Genomic DNA, 19,958 nt, shown 5'->3' with positions numbered 1-19,958 from the left:
GAATTGGAATGTTTTCATAGAGCTGAAAACACACTCTTAAATTATTTGCTCTTAAGTTTCATTAACTAGCATCATACACAGGTGAGAGTTAAATTTCACCCCTCAGGTTTACCTGTCCTTTGTCCAACCTAAATCTGCCCATGACCACCTGGCAAGGATTAAAACTCAGGGTGCTTTTGGTTCATATTACATGATTAAAAAATGTGTTGTTGTTTTTTTCCTATTTTGATGTGGTTACATGAAATAAGGTGTTTGCATTGTTTGAATTAAAAACAGGAAATGAAAGGCAATACCATGAGCTAATGAGGATGCAGAGCAACAGGCACACATATAGTGTTGAAGGAAACCAAAATGACACAGCCACACAGAAATCAGGGTGGCATTTTCTTTCTTTAATCCCCACCTGAGGATATTTTCCATTGATTTTTAGGGAGAGTAGAAGAGATAGGAAAAGACAAAGAGAAAGATCAATGTGAGAGAAGCACATCGATTGGTTGCTTCCTGCAAGAGCCCCGACCAGGACCCAGGCTAGAGAGGAGCCTGCTATCAAGGTATGTGCCCTTAACAGGAATCAAGCCCAACACCCTTTGGTTCACAGGCCAACACTCTACCACTGAACCAAACTGACTAGGTTGGGTGGTATTTTCTTATAAAATTAAACACATGTTTACAATAAGACCCAGTAACCTCACTCCTAAGTATTTACCTTATAAAAACAAAAATTTTATATTCATACACAAACCTGTAACCAAATGTTAACAGCAGATTTATTCACAATTGCCCCAAACTGACAAACAACCCAAAATGCTCTTCAACTAGTGAAAGAATAAACAAACTATGCTATATCCACACAGAGAAATATTACTCAGCAGTAGAAAGGAATGAACTACTGATAGATGCAATGACATGGATAAATTTTAAACGCATTATGCTGAAAGAAGCCAGACACAGCAGGCTATAAAATTATGATTCTACTTACAATGGCATTCTTGAAAAGCCAAATTTATAGAGATGGAGAACAGATTATTGTTTTCCAGAAGCTGGAGTTGGGGAAGGGGTTGACCGCAAGGGACATGGGAAAATTGTGGTACTTGAATTTAGTGGTGCTTACATGACTGGATGTTTGTCATACAAATGGGATGTATGTAAATGATCCCTCCATTTTTTAAAAAAGGATAAAAATCTTTTTGTTGACTGTCAAAATACAAGTGCTGAAACTATGGAACTCATCTTATATGTTTACTCCTGATATCCTATGTATATTGTTCCCACCGAAGCAACACCTTTTTTTTTTAATCAAATGTATGATCATCTGTTGAACTCTTTTCTTCATGCCCTGGCAAATCCATGAGACTTTTGGGAAGACTCCATGCTTAACTGTTGCCATTCATAGAGAAGAGTCCATCAGGAGTCCCCCAAATTTACAGGACACCAGGACCCAGTTTTTATGAGACATAGTTTATTAAACAGTTGCCAATCTTTTATGTCTGTGAATTGCAAAGTGTGAAGTGTGACTGGTGATTCCGACAGCTACAATTTGTCAACAACTGTTTCCAGTGTCTTTATTTTCATTCTAAGTGTTACACATTTCATTATGAATGGTGACTAAATATATCTATAACTTTGATAACTCAATTCACTTTGTTAGTAATGGCTTCCCAAGCAGTTACAACATAACAATAACCATCCTGAGGATAAATATTTCATAAGGAGTCCATTGTTATTTATTTATCATGGAGAGCATGCTCCAAAAGCATTACAGAGTATTTATTAAACATTTATAGATAATTTTATGCTACTACTAGCATGTGATATAAATACATTATTAATTCTCTTGAATTGTTGATGGATTGAGCTCAAAATAAAGCTATACCAACTGGGGTTCTTGCCAACAGAGTAAAAGAAAAAGAAAGCAGTCTTTTCAAAGGCACAATACTGTTTCCTCAGAAGGTTATTTGTTAATTGTAGTTCTGGGTTACAGAAATTGCTGAGCCATCCAGAACAAATACATGTTGATGTGGAGCAGATGAAAGAAAGCTCAGTCCATGATCGCTGCTGCTTTGGAAACTGCCTACAAGTGCACAGTACGTCCATCAACTCATTGCCAAGAGGTGTTCTAGCAGTCCGGGGAACAGCCTTCCTCAGGGCAGGAGTTATAAACTAGGACTGTTCTGCAGATGTTCTCTTTGACCTTAATTGCACCAAGGCTGCAGCTGCTGGGTCCCTGCTTTGTTTTCTGTACTAAGTAGCACTCTTTTAAATGCCAAAGTCAAAGTCTCCTGCCCATGAGGAGATGTTTTCCTAAAGTGAGGATGTTCTTTCTTCTTCCCTGACCTATAACATTGTGTAAGTTTAAGGGGAACAATGTGCTGATTTTATATGTATAAACTAGGGGTCCTGTGCATGAATTCATACACATGAAAGGAAATTAATTAGAAGAAATATTTGAATGTTGCTATTCACCCATTCTGTGTAATAGAAGTGTCAACCAAATTCACAATCCACAATGACAGATGGAAACACACGCATGCGATTGGCACCAGTAAGAGCTTTATATGTATCACACATGTGTGAGTCAACTTAGTCTTTTATATATAGATAATAAACTTGCTTAATTAGACCTGCTTTCTGATGAAGCTAAACTTTTCCAGCCCAGTGAAGCACCCTAACTTCTCTTTCAGGTAATTGTCAGCAACACAGCAGTAAATATCAACATGAAGCAGATTATTAGTGTAGATCACATAGGGAGAACAAAGGTAAAATATTTAACTGCAGCAGTGTTAACTATATTCTGCACAGTGAGAAAACCTGAAGTCATTTTCAAGGTCCATAATTTCTTACTTCTTTTCAGTTGGGTCAAGTTTCTAAGCTTTCTAAGTCTCCATTTACCAACTAATGAAAACAAAGATATATATATGATTCCACCGAGTCTCCTATCCACCTACTCCAGGACTTCTGTGAGGATCAAATGAGATAAGACACAGGAGAATGCTTCACAGACATTTAGTTAAAGTGTGAAATGTTTGCACCTGGCTATAAAGCAAGTTGCATTCATGAGCTGAAGAAACTGCAAGGAGGCTAGTCGTTGCTAGGGAGAGGAAGCTGGGCATTGCTACAAGACATTTCCAGGCTGGATGGGGCTGTGGGATGCATTTGTGCCATGGGGTCTTAACAGTGTTGGTGGTGATTTGGTGGGCTGTTGCTCCAGGATAGTGGCAGGGTCTATGAGCTTTATGGGCACCAGATCCAAAGTGCCATTTCTCTGTAAATGGCCAGTGTGCATCACGGCAGCTCCCGTGTTGAGCTTCTGCCCCCTGGTGGTCATCGCACATCATAGCTACCTATTGGACAGTTGGACAGTTGATGGTTGCTTAGGCTTTTATATATATATAGATAATATTATTGTGTGTGTGTGTGTGTGTGTGTGTGTGTGTGTATCACATGTTCTTTATCCACTCACAGTCTATTGATGGACACTTAGATCATATTTATGTCTTGGCTATTGTGAATGATTCTGTGATGGGGATGCAGATATCTCTTTAATACTGTATAGCAATTTCATTTCTTTCACATACATGCAGTCCTCGGGTTACACCGGACTCAAGGTATGTTGTTTCATGGTTACATTGCCATCTCCCATCCTACCTAATAAAAGGGTATTATGCAAATTAACTATCACTCCATCACAGAGATGGCAGAGCCCAGAGCCACAAGATGGCAGTGCCCAGTCCTCTCTGCCCCACCAGAGTCCCCCATTCTAAGAGCGGGCAGCATGAGTGGACTGGCAGAATGCTTGCTTTGTTAACACAGCAATAAGGCAAGCATTCCGTGCCCAGCTGTGGATGGGCCTCTGGGCCACAGAAAGCAGGCATAGAGTGGTCAGGCCCTGCAGAGAGCTACTGGCACATGGATTCGTGTGCAGGGTTACAAGTTTATTTATATATTTTTTTAAAAAGTTCCATCATTTTGACATATGTACATATGTGCTTAATGTTTTTTATTATTTCTTTACCACAAGTAAAGGTCAGTAATTGTTATATATATATTTTTTTTACTGTTTCACTTCATTATTGATGTGTATGTGCTCCATGTGAGTGACGTATGTGCTTGTGTAGGTGAGGGTTCCAACTTAGGGTGAAATTGCATTACATCTTGCTGTAGGAATGGATCTCCAATGTGACCTGAGGATCTACTATATATCCCCAGAGGTGGGACTGCTAGATCATATAGTAGTTCTAATTTTAATTTTTTGTAGGAATCTCCATATTATTTCCATAGTGGCTGTACTAAGTTATGTTCTCACCAAAAGTACACCAGAGTTCCCTTTTCTCCACAACTTCAACAGCAATAGTTATCTCTTATCCTATATAATACAATAAAAGAGAAATGTGTAAATTGACCATATCTCTGCTATGTTCACCAGCCAATCAGGAGTGAGTATGCAAATTTACCCAACAAAGATGGAAGGTTAAGTTGCATACACAGGTGGCAAGCTGCCTGGGTCCCAGGAACATCTTCAGGACCCAGGCTGCACCTAGCCTGTAGGCCTGGTGCGTAAGCCCTGAGCATCCATAGTCCCAGAATGCCCCCAGTCACTCCGGGCCTACAGGGTCAGGTGCCAAGCGGATGTTCCCTCCCTGAGGCTGCTTGTGCATGTGCCAGCACCAAGCAGTGGCCCATGTCCATGCCTCTCAGCCCGGCAATCACAACTCAGGGCTGCAGCCGCTGTGAAGCCTGAGTCCACAGGTCCCCCAGCCCAGTGCCCATAAAACAGGACTGCAGGCCTGGGGGGCATGCCCCCTGGGCTATGGGTACACGCCCCTTGCCCAGTGGACAAAATGCAGGGGGTCCTCTGTGTATGAGCTGCAGAGGAAACACCTTTTCTTTTCTTTCTTTAAAAAATATATTTTATTGATTTTTTTACAGAGAAGAGGGGAGAGGGATTGATGAGAGAGAAACATCGACCAACTGCCTTCTGCACACTCCCCACTAGGAATGTGCCCCGATCTAAGGTACATGCCCTTAACAGGAATCAAACCTTGGAAACTTTAGTCTGCAGGCTGGTGCTCTATCCACTGAGCCAAACCAGTCCTAGTGTAAACACCTTTTCTGACTGCGCATTGGCTAAGCTCCCTGTATGCCACCACTTGCAGTGTTCTTGGTAACTTGGGTTATAAGAATGCAAGAAGGTGATCTAGGGTTTTTCTACCACATTCCTGGAGGAAAAACTAAGGTCTGCTGCTGGAGGGGCTAAGAAATGTCATATCCTGCCCTAGCTGTTTTGGCTCATTGGATAAAGCCTCGGCCTGCCAACTGTAGAGTCCAGGTTTAGTTCTGATCAAGGGCATGTACCTACCATAGGTTACAGGCTCCTCCCTGGCCGGGGCCCAGGTCAGGACTCATGCAGGAGGAAACCAATAAAAGTGTTCCTCTCACATTGATGTTTCTCTCAGTCTCTCCCTCTCTCTTCCACACTCTCTAAAAAATCAATGGAAACATATCCTCAGGTGAGGATTAAGAAAGAAAGAAAGAAAGAAAGAAAGAAAGAAAGAAAGAAAGAGAGAGAGAGAGAGAGAGAGAGAGAGAGAGAGAGAGAGAGAGAGAGAGGAAGGAAGGAAGGAAGGAAGGAAGGAAGGAAGGAAGGAAGGAAGGAAGGAAGGAAGGAAGGAAGGAAGAAATGTCATATCCTATGAAAGAGACATCTTGAAAATGCCTAAAGAAAGTTGTCATTTTTTTATGGTGAAGGGACTGGAGTCCATGTTGATGACAACACCTTGGTGGCTCTTGTGGCTGGCAGTTGCTGCAGCAGCCAGGTGATGGGACTGGTGACTTCCCCTAATCAGCCTGCTCGCCTCCCACAGAGGGAGGCCAGACTGTGGCTTAGGCCTGCTCCCCGGAGCCTGTGAGAGGGCCAGGCTGGGCTGAAGGACCCTCCCCTCCCCCCAGGGCACACATTTTGTGCACTAGGCCTCTAGTCTTTTTTATAATAGCCATTGTTAACATGAGGTACTATCTCATTGTAATTTTGACTTGCATTTTCCTGATGATTAGTGATGTTGAGCACCTTTTCATGTACCAGTTGGCCATCTATATGTCTTCTTTGAGGAAATTCTTTCAAACTGATCCCACATTTATGCTTTCTCTATGGAAAAATTGTGCCTGAGTTTGGTGCTCTATATAACTGGAAGTAAAACTGTTTTGTTTTGTTTTTTTCTGATGGCTTTTTATTGCTGTTGTGATGGGAGGTTCTTCCTTCTCTGTTTACCTGCTCCACCTTTTTATCATCCTCCTCTTTTTGGGGGGATTACTAAACTGGGGAGATTTATGTCTATAAAAATAAAAAAAGATTCTTGGTATTAATATGTTCCCAAGGTATTGGGCTATCACAGAACATCCATGTTATAACTAACACAGAGAAAAAAGAGATACCATTCCTCACTAACTGGATATACAATGCCATGACCTTTGCAATGTGCAAGTGAGCTGGCTGGACCTGCCCTGTGGGTTTGTTTTGGTTCATTTCTGACACTGGTGGATATTGCCATTACCTAAGCAATTGTGAAAAATAGAAACCAATGTACCCAGCAAAGGCTTAAATGGACAGGCAAACTTTGATAATGTTCACAGTCACAGAGCTGACAGTGGTCATATGCCTGCCAGATGGAAACCCTACCATTTGTGCTCAAGATTACTTTGCCATTTTAAAGATTGTAAATGCTAGGAGGAAAGAGGAATGGCAATGTGATTTTTTTTTTTTTTAGAGCAGTACATGAAGATCAAATCAAATATAGATAGTATTTAACTGCTCAAAATAGCATTTTCTAGGTGCAGCAACCCCCAAACCAACAGGCTCCTCGTTTCAAGTACACCAACTGGACATAATAAGCAGGCCCATCTCCAGATCCACCAGGCCGTGGTGTTAACGTCAGAATGCAGAGACTTGGTTAATGGTGTTCCGTTGAACCAGAACTTGGTGAACACCTACTATGTGCTGGATGTTGAAAATGTAAGACAATTAATCTCAGAGACTTGTTTAGTCTCTGATATTATATGGTAGATTTCAGCATTTCCCAACAAAGATTTCAAACTGCTGGGGAGCCCAGACTCAGAAGAAAGATTTGTCTCCAAGCAGCCATCATTGATCCCTCCAAAGCTAATATATAAATGCCATAAAATATATATATGGCATTTTATTTCAGGCCCTTGGTCACTGTACCTGGAATTAATTAAGATTTGGTCCAGGAGCCACTTAATTGCTTATACTTTAAATGTGGGAATTCAAGGGAGAGCTGGAAATGATGAGACAAGTCATGCATAATGCATCCCCCCTGCCCCTCACTGAGTGACCATTACACTGATGGGTATTATTTAATTTTTTTTTTTTTTAATCAGCACACGGTGCCAAGAACCTGGCATTTTCAAATACTCATTAGTGCTATCCTCTGGGGCCTAAGAGAGCAGTTATTAAGGGATGAAGTCTCAAGAGACAGAATGAAGCGCAGTGGCTAACAATGACAGAAGTTCAGGTGTATCAACCCTCATCACTTACGGAGGCATCACATGGCTAAATTAGCTTTCAAAGTCTTAAACCGAACATGCAAGGCTCACAAATGTCATATGGCCTATTCTCTGGAGGTTAAATTTAGGTTTTCCCTGGCTCTGGCTGCCAATTTGAAAGAAAGGAAGATGTCAGCGGGTGTGGAGTTGACGTGGTGGGTAGGAGGCTGCCAATGTACAATCCACTGACGCTGACATTAAACTGTCTCTGGAAATCCGAGCCATGGAGCAGCGTCAGCGGTCCCCAGACTTGCCCAGATTGCTCGTTAGCCCTCCCGTTTGCTCCAGCGCAACATCAATTTGCTACAGTTGACTTGCCTGGCCAAGGGGGTCCAGCCACCCATTTGCCTTGATGATAATGGAGGGTATTTAGAAGCAGTCAGCAATCTGCTGGGCTGGCATTAAAAGAGCAAGGTAAGAAGAAATGCTACTCAAAGGACCACAGGCATGGCAATAGAGGAAATGCGCACAGTGAGCCCTGGGGGTAGGCACATTGGAAAGGAAGACTACAGATTGAGAAGATGTTTACTTTCTTACACTGCCATCCTGTGACACGATCTCTCATACAAACTGTCTTTTCATGGGGGCCTCCCTTTAAGGGACTGGTGGGAAACCCTCCCCCCCCCCCCATCTAAGAGGTGAGGGTCTCAGCGGTCAACCCTGCATAGAGAGGTGTTATTTTCTTGAATAGGTTATTGGCTGCATTTAACAAAAAAAAGCCAAGAAGACGGGGGCTTAAGTAAAGTAGAATTTTTTTCTCCCTCATATGAAAAATAAAGTTTAGCTCATAGAAGCAGAGAGTAGAATAGTGGTTGCCAGGCCTGAGGGGAGGAGGAGGAATGGGAGAAGTTGGTCCAAAGGTCCTAAGTTTCAATTACAATATATAGAATGACTTTCTAGTGATCTAATGGACAGCAATATGACTAAAGTTAACAGTACAACATTGTGTACTTAAAATTTTCTAATCTTATGTATTGTCACCACACAAAAAAAGAGGAAGGAAGGAAGGAAGGAAGGAAGGAAGGAAGGAAGGAAGGAAGGAAGGAAGGAAGGAAGGAAGGGGGAAAAGAAAATGGTAAATGGTGAGGTGATGGATATTTTAATTATTTTGATGATTATTTCACTACTAGAGGCCCAGTGGTTCCTCAGCCCAGCTTGCACCCTCTCCAATCTGGGATCTCTTGGGGGATATCCAGCTGCCAGTTTAGGCCGATCTCACATGGATTGGACCTAAACTTGCAGTCAGACATTTCTCTCGCAATCCAGGACAACTGGCTCCTGCCTGCCTGATTATTCACTAACCCCTCCCCTGCCTGCCTGATCATCCCTAACTGCCTCTGCCTAGGCTCCCACCACCATGGCTTTGTCTGGAAGGAAGTTGGACATCTGGCTCCTCACAGTTCCCTCAGATTTGGTTCTGGTTGGTTGGTTTCCAGTAAGCATCTGCAGGCTGATCTCCGTGCCTGATCATAGAGGTGGGGCTGATTAGTAGCTGCTCCAGGGTGCTGGATAGTGGGCTGAACTGCTGACCTCTGGGAGAGAGAGAGAGAAGCTTGGCTGCTGGCGAGGCCCAGAGATCAGCCCCACCTCTCACTCTCTCCAAGAGGTGAGCAGTTCAGCCAGCTCACCTGCTTCGCATGCAGCCTGGCATTCAGTAGAGCCTTCAGTCGTTTTGGATGTTACAACTCTGGCTCTTTAAGTGTAGAGATATTTTGTGTCTATAAATACATAATTTTGTCAATTATATATCAATAAAGCTTATATCTCAAATAAAGTTTAGAGGTGGGCCATTCAGAGCTCATATGATGGTTTAAGAGTTCAGGCTTTCCTTCTCAAGGTCACCTCATGGTCCAAGATGGCTGCTGGAGCTCCAGCCATCACGTTCCCATTCTAGACAGCAGGAAGAGAGAAGGGCATTCCTGTGATGACAGTTCTTTCTACATTTTTTTCTCATAATCTGATACATTTCTACTTACATATAAGTGAAGAGAACTTAATAAAATAGCCATACCTTGCCACAAGGAAGGCTGGGATATGTACTGTGATAACTGAGCATTTTGCCACACCAAATATAATCAGAATTTTGTTACTAAGTAAAAATGGGAGAGTAGTCACTAAGTAGGCAATAGCAGTCTCTGCAATTACTGTAAAATAACACTTATTCTCTAGAATCTAGAGAGCCAGACCTTCAAATGCCTTTTCTTTTCTGTTTTTAAAAATATGTTTTTATTTATTTCAGAGAGGGAAATAGAAACATCAATGATGAGGGAGAATCATCAATTGGCTACCTCCTGCATATTCCCTTCTGGAGTTTGAGCCCACAACCAAGGCATGTGCCCTGACTTGGAATTGAACCATGCCCTCCTGGTTCCTAGGTTGACACTCAACCACGGAGGCACACTGGCCGGGCTCAAGAGCCTTTTCAACAGAGCATATGAGTAGTCTAGTGGCAGGCATCATAGAAAAGGAGTCCAGCCATCTCTGATACTTATTAGCCATGTGACCTTGGGAAATTCATTTCAGTGCTCTGCATCTTGACTTCTTCATCCTCCAAATAATGCTCTCAGCCTGGTAGTCTACTCAGAGAAGTATCTGCTAAGATTGTAACTGTGGAAGCAGTGTGTTAAAGAGGGAAGCATCAGACGAAACCGGTTTGGCTCAGTGGATAGAGCGTCGTCCTGCAGACTGAAAGGTCCCAGGTTCAATTCCAGTCAAGGACATGTACTTTGGTTGCGGGCAGATCCCAGTGGGGGGTGTGCAGGAGGCAGCTGATAGATGTTTCTCTCTCATCGATGTTTCTGGCTTTCTATCCCTCTCCCTTCCTCTCTGTAAAAAAAAAATCAATAAAATATATATTAAAAAAAGAGGAAAGCATCAAATAGATGCCACGACTCAAGTAACATTATTATGATCAATGCACATATTTATTATCTTTAAGAAAACTCACTGAGCCTTAGCTCAGTGGATAGAGCATTGACCTACAGACCAAACAGTACTAGATTCGATTCCAGTCAAGGGCATGTACTTTAGTGGCAGGATCCTCCCTGGCCTGAGACATGGTTAGATCTCATGCAGTTGGAAACCATTTGATATGTTTATCTCAGATCAATGTTTCTCTCTGCCTTTCCCCTCTCTCTTCCACTTTTTCTAAAAATAATTTGAAAAATATCCTTGGGTGAGATTTTTAGAAGAAAAGAAAAGAAAACTCATTGAAAATCCATCATTCATCATAGAATTATTATTTATGTTCTATGTTATAATGCTAGTACCTTCTGTGTATATAACACTTTACAAAACATACATCACTTTTATACATGGATTTCATTTCATGCCCACAAACTCCCCTGTGAATGACAGCGGGGAGGAATTGTCATTTACCCAAATTTACTGGTGATCAGATCCAAGTTCAGATAGCGAAGTGGTTCGGCCAAGCTCACTCAAAGCTGCCTGTGAGTGATAGTAACTTCAAGCCTGACAACTCTTCTGATGCTAGCTCTTTAAAAGTGATGAATGATCCATTTTAAGGGTGGGCTGTTGGTATGGCCTTGTAGAGCTGGCACCAGCACCCGCAGCACACAGACACCTGCCTCTCACCTGCCCAAACTGGAAATCCTGTTGTTTCCTCCCCCTCCTCCTCCTTTTCCCCCTCAGCTCTCTGTCTCAGCAAAAGTTACCACCTTCCCTCTCAGCCAAACCAAGGACCCAGAAGCCACCCTGTTCTTCACATTCACTCCTCAACACATTGTTAGTTTTTTTATTTTTTTAAGAAAAATGTATTTTTATTGTTGAAAGTATTACAGATGTCCTCTTCCCTCCTCACCCTCCCCCCCAACATTGGCCCTTCCTCCCCATTCTCGGCCCCTCCCTAGGCCTGCCCAGCACTATTGTCTGTGTCCATAGGTTATGCACGCATACATATAAGTTCTTTGTTTAATCTCTTCCCTCCCTCTCCTCGGATTCCTCTGAGATTCATCAGTCTGTTGCATGATTCCATGTCTCTGGATCTATTTTGTTTGTCAGTTTATTATGTTCATTAGATTTCACATGAGTAAGATCCTGTGTTACTTGTCTTTAACTGACTGGCTTATTTTGCTTAGCATGATACTCTCCAGGTCCCTCCATGCTGTCTCAAAGGGTAAGAGATCCTTCTTTTTCATTGCTATATAGTATTCCATATGTATAAATGTACCACTGCTTTTTTATCCACTTGTCTATGATGGGCACTTGTGCTGTTCTCAGATCTTAGCTATTGTAAATTGTGCTGCTATGAACATAGGGCTGCATATATTCTTTCTGATTGTTGTTTCAGTCTTCTTATGATATATTCCTAGAAGTGGGATCACTGGATCAAATGATTTTTTTTTGGCGGGGGCGGGGGGGGGGTGTGTGTGTGTGTGTGTGTCAAAGATGTTTATTTAGGCTGAATCCTGTGATACATCCATAGGTGTAAAAATACATAATCTAAAGTCAGGGCGATAATGATCAGGTTGGTGTCATCTCCCCCTCTCCCCTTCAGCACAGCCTTTCCAGTGGCTCCCTTCAAATTTCTGGAGTGTGCAGGCCAGGGGTCACTTCTTGGCAGCTTCGGCCTGAACTACCAAATCGGCCTCTTTCTGAGCCACCAAGAATACGGCTCGCTCCTTCTGGAAAGCGGCCAGCTCTTCCACACTGAGATTCTTCACCACGCAAATGCCCAGGGTGCGAGCAGAGCCGATGAGGGAGCGGACAACAGCGGCCAGGGGCATGTCCCGCAGGGTGAAGGAGTTGTCCTGAGCTTTAACACAAGCGATCTCATACACGTGCTTCAAGGACAGCAGGCCTGCCACCTCCTTCCCTGTCTGCCGGGCCCCTTTTTCAATCCCGGCAGCTGCCTTTAGGCAGTAGGTCGCAGTGGGTTGTCCTATCTTGATTTCAAACGTCCTGTCAGGCTTCACAAAGATCTTGGTGGGCAGAGGGATGCCTTCTTTGATGTCCTTCATCTTCTCGTTGAACTCCTTGCAGAACTGGTTGATGGAAACACCTCGCTGACCCCAGGACCGGGCTCAGCGGGGGGGCCCCGGCATGGCCTGGCCTGGCCCACTCGCACTATGGTCTGGATCAAGCCACCGGATTAGCTTTGACATTCGTTCGTTCACCTCGGGTCGACAGCAGCAAGACAGACCGCTCTGGGCACCACCATCTTGTGTCCTGGATCAAATGATTTTTTAAATTCATTTTTAATTTTTTGAGGAAGCACACATTGTTCTTCATAGTGGCCGTACCAGTCTGCATTCCCTCTAGCATTTACTAGGGTTCCCATTTCTCCACATCCTCACCAACTCTTGTTATTTGTTGATTTATTGATGGTAACCATTCTGTCAGTTGTGAGATACCACATCTAGACTATTGACTGTACCTTCAGGATGCCCACTAGCCAATCCGGAGTGAGTATGCAAAATTAACCCAACAAAGATGGCAGGTTCATTTGCATACACAGGTGCCAAGTGGCTGGGGGCAGGGCAGAAGGCTTGTGTTGTCACCTTGGCATCCTGCCCTGCCCCCAGTCGCTCAGGGCCACTGGGCAGCATGGGAAGGCAGAAAGATGGCTCCAGGCCAGAGGAAAGGCAGTGCCGGCAGCCAGGGTAAGGAAGGCCCATTGTTGCACCAATCTTCGTGCATTGGGCCTCTAGTATAAAACATAAGTCTAATTCTAAATTCCTGGTGTACAACTCTGCAATGGTTTCCTACTGTCCCCAAGACAAAATCCAATTCCTTTAAAAATATATATATATATATATATATATATATATATATATATATATATATATGTAGCTCTTTGTGGTCTGGCTCCTGCTTGCTGCCCAAGCCCCATATCTTACTCCTTTCTCATCTCCCATTCTCTCTTCCAGGAAGGTACATGCTCTTTCACTCAAATCTGAATCTTGGGCATACCACTGTATCTGGAAGTACAAACATTTTCTTGGCCTGCTTGATTCCTTCTTGTCCTTTAAGCTCACCCAAGTATCACCTCCTTCAGGAAAACCTTCCTGGTGCCTCCGGCTGCTGAGACAGCCTGTCCAACTGCTCCCCAAACACCTGGCGTTTCTCACCAACAAAGCACAAGACAGGCTGCATTGCTGTTTCTACTTATTCATGCATCAACCCTCTGATAATTCCAGGCCAAGACAGCAATTTACAGGGCTCTTACTTCATGCCAGGGACTGTCCCAGGCACCTCACATGCATGTTATAACCCAGAGGCTCTTTATCCCTTATACACATTAGGACACTGAGGCACTTACAATGTAGGTATCAGGTACAAGTCTCACAGACAGTGTCAAGCTAAGAAACAAGCATAGCGGTAATTGACTCTAGAGAAGTATGTGTCCACCTACACTAAATTTTTATTTTTTTAATGATATATATAATTCACATACAATAGAATTAAGCCTTTTTAAGTATATAATTCAGCCTTTTTATTTTTTACAGTTACAAGGTTGTACAACCATCACCACTATCTAATTCCAGCATATTTTCAACATCTCCCCCAAAACTCCACACCAATTCGCAATCACCCCACTCCTCACTATTCTCAGCTCCTGGCAACAATTTATATACTTCCTACAGTCCAGTAGCCTCATACAACCTATGGACATTTGTATCCGACTTCTTTTAGTTAGCAATTTTTCAAGGTACATCTATGTTGTAACAAGTGTCAATGATCCATTCCTTTTTATGGCTGAATAATATTCTACTGTGTGGACGTGCTATGTTTTATTTATTCATTCATCAGTTGATAAATAATTGGATTGTTCCCAATAGAAAATGGGAGTCTGCCAACTTTGTACTTTTTCAAGATGCTTTTGGCTCCTTTGGGTCCCTTGCATTTACGTATTAATTTTAGGATAGCTTGCCAATTTCTACAAAAAAGGGCAGGATTTTTATATGAATTACATAGACTATGTATATCAATCTAAGAAGTATTGCTACCTAAACACTATCAAGGCTTCCAATCCTTTTTATTTATTTGTCATCTTTAATTTATTCCAACAATAATTTTCAGTGTTTAGTGCACAAGTCTTGTACTTCTTTTGTTCATTTATTCCTGTCTTTTATTTTTTTTGATGCTACTATAAACAAAATTGTTTTCTTAATTTTATTTCCAGATTGTGCATTGCTAGGGCATAAAAATACAACTGATTTTTATATAAAAACATTGTATCCTGAAAACTTGCTAAACTCATTTATTAGCTCTAATAATTTTTAACATGTATATGGATTCCTTAGTATTTTTCTAGGCAAGATTATGTCATCAAAAAGTATAGTTATACATATTTATTTCCAATCTTATTTATTTTTCTTGACTAATTGCTTACCCTGTATTTTCTTGGTAATAATTGTCAGCATTTTAGTGTTTGACACATGCAGGTATTTCATTAAATAAATTTATGTCCTTGGTGAATATCTGCAGCATTTTATGTGTTTTAAATATTCACAGAGCTTCTAAAAATATGGGATTGCATTCACGGATGAAAAACACTTAAGGTAAAACATATTATGAGTAATTCTATTAGGGGAAGCCCTGTGAATGGGCCTCTACAAACTAAACCCAACTCCCTGGGAGCTACAGCAACTATTAGGAAAAGGATGGAAGACCAGTGCTTAAATAAATAGCCAAGGGCTAGTTATTTTGTCATTTCCCCTCAGTCTTAAAAAGCTATGGCAATATTTTATATTATTTTCCTGACATTATTTACTCTCTATGGGCTTTAGCAAAATTTATTTCAACTCTGTAGGCCTCAGTTTGTGCATCTGTGCAATGGGATGGCTGGCACTCACTGTGAGAATTACATTGGATGATACATGTTAAGCACCTCCCAAATGTTTAGCACATGGTATATCCTCAATAAATAATACAAATGTTAATGTTCCTTAGCATTTATTGGATGATTATCATTCCCCAGGCATCACAGTTGGTGTTTTACATGCTTTGTTTTATTCCATTTTCATCCTATCCTATGGGAAAATGCTAAGGATCAAACTAGTGCTGTTATTTATTCAAGATCTTATAACTCCTTAGTGTCATTTCTGGGACCCAGCCTGAGGTACTGTGACACCGAGGCTCATTGTTTTGAACATTACTTACCTTCCTTTTCATTCTCCTTGACTGGATCCTAATCCATTTCATCCCAGGTTTGTAAATACAAGCAAGTATAATTCATAAAATTATTTATTGACTCAATCAACCAACAAGGAATAATGAGTTCCCATTATGTAACAGGCTCTAGAGAAGTCTCTGAGGATAAATTTATGAAGAAGACACATTCCCTGTTCCACAGTCTCAAGATTTATGGAGGAGAGAGAAGGACAGTGCAAAAATAACAACACACCATGATGCATCCTTTATGAGTTTGGACTTTATCCCACAGCACTGTGTCTCTCTCCTCTGTAAAGTTTAACACCATCACTGTTTTATACATGTCTGTGTAAACAGCTAAGTTTGGGTTCCCCTCTAGGGTATAAACCCCATAAAAGTAGTGAGAGTGTTATTTTGGCTGCTATTGTAATCCTAAAACCTAGTAAATGCTTTTTTTTTAAAAATGTATTTTATTGATTTTTTACAGAGAGGAAGGGAGAAGGATAGAGAGTTAGAAGGGAGAAGGATAGAGAGTTAGAAACATCGATGGGAGAGAAACATCAATCAGCTGCCTCCTGCACACTCCCCACTGAGGATGTGTCCACAACCAAGGTACATGCCCTTGACCGGAATCGAACCTGGGACCCTTGAGTCCGCAGGCCAATGCTCTGACCACTGAGCAACCGGTCAGGGCCTACTAAATGCTTGTACGTAGGAGGTATTTCATAAGTAGTTTTTAATGGGATCATTGAAGGAGAAAGAATGAAAGGCATTGATATGGAAAGAAGCATGGCTAGATTGGCACTTTGGGAAAGTTATTTTTTTCTGAGCAGATACAGGGGTACCTGTGGGGAGGATGTTATGAAAATTATACATCCTCACCTTATTCAGCTCAGGTTGGTCATGTAACTTGTTCTGGCCAATTAAATATGAACAGACGTATGCCAATTCTGAGCAGAAGCTTTACTAGTCCTTGCATGGTTCACCAGGAGTCTTTTCCCTCAGCCACAATGAACAGCGATGCTAGATCAAGCGAAGATGGCCCAGAGTGAAGATGTCATGAAGCAGAAAGACAACGACCCACAATGAACTTGTGGTATGACCAAGATTTTATTAAGCCTTGCTAGTAGAAGCCACAGAAACTGTGAGGTCATTTGTTATAGCGACAAAATGTAATCTTTTCTAACTGATCAATGATGAATTTGGTGTGAGGGGTCAGTGAAATAAAACAATGCATATGGAGCTATCTAGCACATAGTAGGTTTCTATAAATATGAATTGTTCCTGTTAATTTGATGGCCTGAGTGTTTCTGTTATCAACATGTGTGTATTGAGCATGGCTATCCCTATCAGGTGTTCTGTTATCATTAAACAAACAAACAAACAAACAAAAAACCCCAACAATATACCAAGTATATTGTCTTGGTCCATTCTGGCTGCTATAAAAGAATACCACAGACAGAGTGGCTAGGAAGCAATGGAAATTTATTTCTCATGGTTCTGAGACTGGAAGTCCAAGATAAGGCACCAGAAAATTTGGTAGCTGGTGAGGACCCACTAGCTGGTTCACAGATGGCCAGTTTCTCACTTTGTCCTTACATGTTGGAAGGAGTGAGGCTGTTCTATTTTATAAAGGCCTTTATCTCATTCACCAGGGCTCCACCTGCATGATCTAATCACTTCCCAAAGTCCCCATCTTCAATTATCATCCCATTAGAGGCTAAGTTTTAAGATGAATTTGGGGAATACACAAACATTCAGTCTATAGCATACACACACACACACACACACACACATATATATATATATATAGCATTTCTCTGGCACATAGTAGATGCACATCATACATTAGGTGCCTTTGTGCCCTCGTCCTCCTACCTCATTGAACACTTTTCTTATAAGAATGTCTCCCCAAAAAACATATCCATCTGCTGATTCACATGGTTTCCCAGTCACTTATTCCTGTTTCCTGCTGCAAGTCAGAGCATGTGTCTAGGCATGCTTTATCTCCTGCTTCCTGCATAAATGATCGTCCCAGACCCAAGGGGCAATGTGTATGCACCAGTCCCAGGGCTGGCACAGCACTTAGCTCAGCTCTTAATATGCAGCATGGAGGAAAGGGGTGTCAGGTTGGGAGAGAAACCTCATCTAACATAGTTCGGGCCACTTACATTCATCTGAGGAGGGAGAAGTGATGCATTCCGACTGCAATTCTGCACCTTATAAATAGACATATACAGCTCCGCATACATTATTAATATGGCCTTTATTGCCAGCTTTATTGAATCCACGATGCAGTTTCTCTCGGGAAGCCGCAGAACACAGGAAGATTGCACCGACGCCTGCATTAACCAGGACCACGGTACACCAAGCAAATAGGCTGTGCAAACAGCAGTATTCATGCCGGCTGCATCCTGCAATTCAAAGAACATAATAACAAATAATAGGCTCAGGCAAGCCCCACAGCTGCTATTTGAAGTATCTTATGCATTTCTTATCTAGGTCGCTCATGCTAGCCCAAGAGTAGGCAGGGCAAGTGTACTTTAAGGAAGTTCCTTAGCATGACCTGCAAATCCCTGCCTTCCTCCATAAATGCCCCTGTCCCTGGATCCCTGGATTCTCATCCTCACTCACTGGGATAAGTCACCCTGGACAACTATCGCCTAGCTCTTTATCCTTGCAGTTCCTCTGCCCAGAAAGTGCACGTGCACACACACACACACACACACACACACACACACACACACACCTTCATGTCACTGGGTCCTCTCCCATTCACTTCCCATCTCTACCCTCTTGATTAGAAGCACTTACTTCTATTGAATAGATATCCTTTTTTTTTAATTTATATATTCCCATCTTTATTGTCTGTCTCCTCAAGTACACTGCCAAGAATCCTTAGAAGCAAGGGTCCTTTCTGACTTGTTCATCACTAGATCGCCATCATGGTTTGTAATAAATATTTGATTGAATGAATGACAGAACACAACCTTGATGGAGGTAAGTCCCTTCATCCTCTTTGTCCACTGTGGATCTCCCCTCGATGTCAGCTTCATGGAGGGCAGTCTTCTGTCCATTTCTCAGCTCTAACCCCAGTGTCTCAAGCTGGAAATGATATTTCATGGTTTCTAATGGCTAGTGATTGAACTAAAGAGAGCTAAGAGCTAAGATGTGTTCCAGAGAATCCGTGTGGTCAGTGATGGGGCCGCAACGTTGGCTCCATTACATTCCCTCATTCCCTATCTGGCAGTGCTTGATGGTGCTTAATGGTGCCAGGATTGAAGTATTGAAGAGTGTAGCTCCTCCTCTCTCCTCCCTCTGCCTAGGAAATGACCCCCTCATGAAAGTGGTTAGGTAAACCCTCATCTTTCAATGATGTCAGTGACTCTTGGAATAGAAATTGCCCCCTATATGCAAAATTAATGGCATATGTAGACATTTGGGAATTCTTGGTTGATAAACTTTCTTACAAGCCAGTCACCATAAATAGATGCCCCTTTTCTAGAGAGTGGTTCAGTAGAGGGCTTGTAACCTCGTTCTTGCCTAACAGATATAAAGAAAATTTTTCTGGAGGTGGTTTCCAGGAACTACCCCCCAGTGATGTAAAAAACCCACACAGGTAGAAAGCCTTTTCAGCACCTGTTACCCCTCCTGCTCTCTCTTTGAAAGTCACCATGCAAGGATGTGATGCTCGTAGCTAAGACATCCACCTTGCAGACATGAAAGAGACTTCCCCAATGTAGATGATGGCCAATGAAAGAACGTTTCTGAGAGCCTGAACCAACCCTGGGACCTTGGAGCACTAGACTTCCCCTTCAGTAAACATGAGATGTTTGGTCTCAGCCATTGTCATTCAAGAGCTGTTACTTGTAGCCAAATGGACCCTAACTGATGCACACCCCCCCTGCCAGATGGTGTGCTAGTTGGGGAAATATGAGAAGAATGAATGAATAAGAATATATCCACCCTCACAGAGCTTCCATCTAGTGGGAGTATTGAGAAGTAAAGCCACAATTTAAGAGGATGTAATCATTTCCAGGACAGGCGCAAGTACAGACAGCTTTGGAGCCTAGAGGAGAGACATAAAAATCCAACTGAGGAGATCACAGATATCCTTCTCTCCCCCCCAAACAAAACAAAACAAAACAAAAAAATAAACAAAAACACACATCCTGCACTGAGCTATTAAGAAGGAGTAGGATTTAGCCAGTTAGAGAAAGAGAGGGTTTATTTCATAAAAAGGGCAATATGTGCAGATTCCTGAGTCCGAGGGTAGCCGAATGGGG

General features: G+C 42.2%; 1 protein-coding gene across 1 annotated transcript; it reads right to left on the bottom strand.

Annotated features, from left to right (window-relative positions):
- Nucleotides 1-11,952: 11,952 nt before the first annotated feature.
- Nucleotides 11,953-12,647, bottom strand: LOC118703696 (39S ribosomal protein L11, mitochondrial-like). The gene has a single exon (XM_045571733.1). The coding sequence runs from the start codon at nucleotides 12,534-12,536 to the stop codon at nucleotides 12,126-12,128; it is 411 nt and encodes a 136-aa protein (XP_045427689.1). The 5' UTR covers nucleotides 12,537-12,647; the 3' UTR covers nucleotides 11,953-12,125.
- Nucleotides 12,648-19,958: the final 7,311 nt, after the last annotated feature.

The sequence above is a fragment of the Pipistrellus kuhlii genome, unplaced genomic scaffold (genome assembly GCF_014108245.1).
Source record: "Pipistrellus kuhlii isolate mPipKuh1 unplaced genomic scaffold, mPipKuh1.p scaffold_m20_p_4, whole genome shotgun sequence".
NCBI classification, from domain to species: Eukaryota; Metazoa; Chordata; class Mammalia; order Chiroptera; family Vespertilionidae; genus Pipistrellus; species Pipistrellus kuhlii.
The sequence above is the reverse complement of the archived record's forward strand: the minus strand, read 5'-3'. Positions and strand labels throughout refer to the sequence as shown.

Bases quoted from the DNA above. Each gene is read 5' to 3' on its own strand.
- LOC118703696 (XM_045571733.1), bottom strand. From the start codon at position 12,536: ATGAAGGACATCAAAGAAGGCATCCCTCTGCCCACCAAGATCTTTGTG.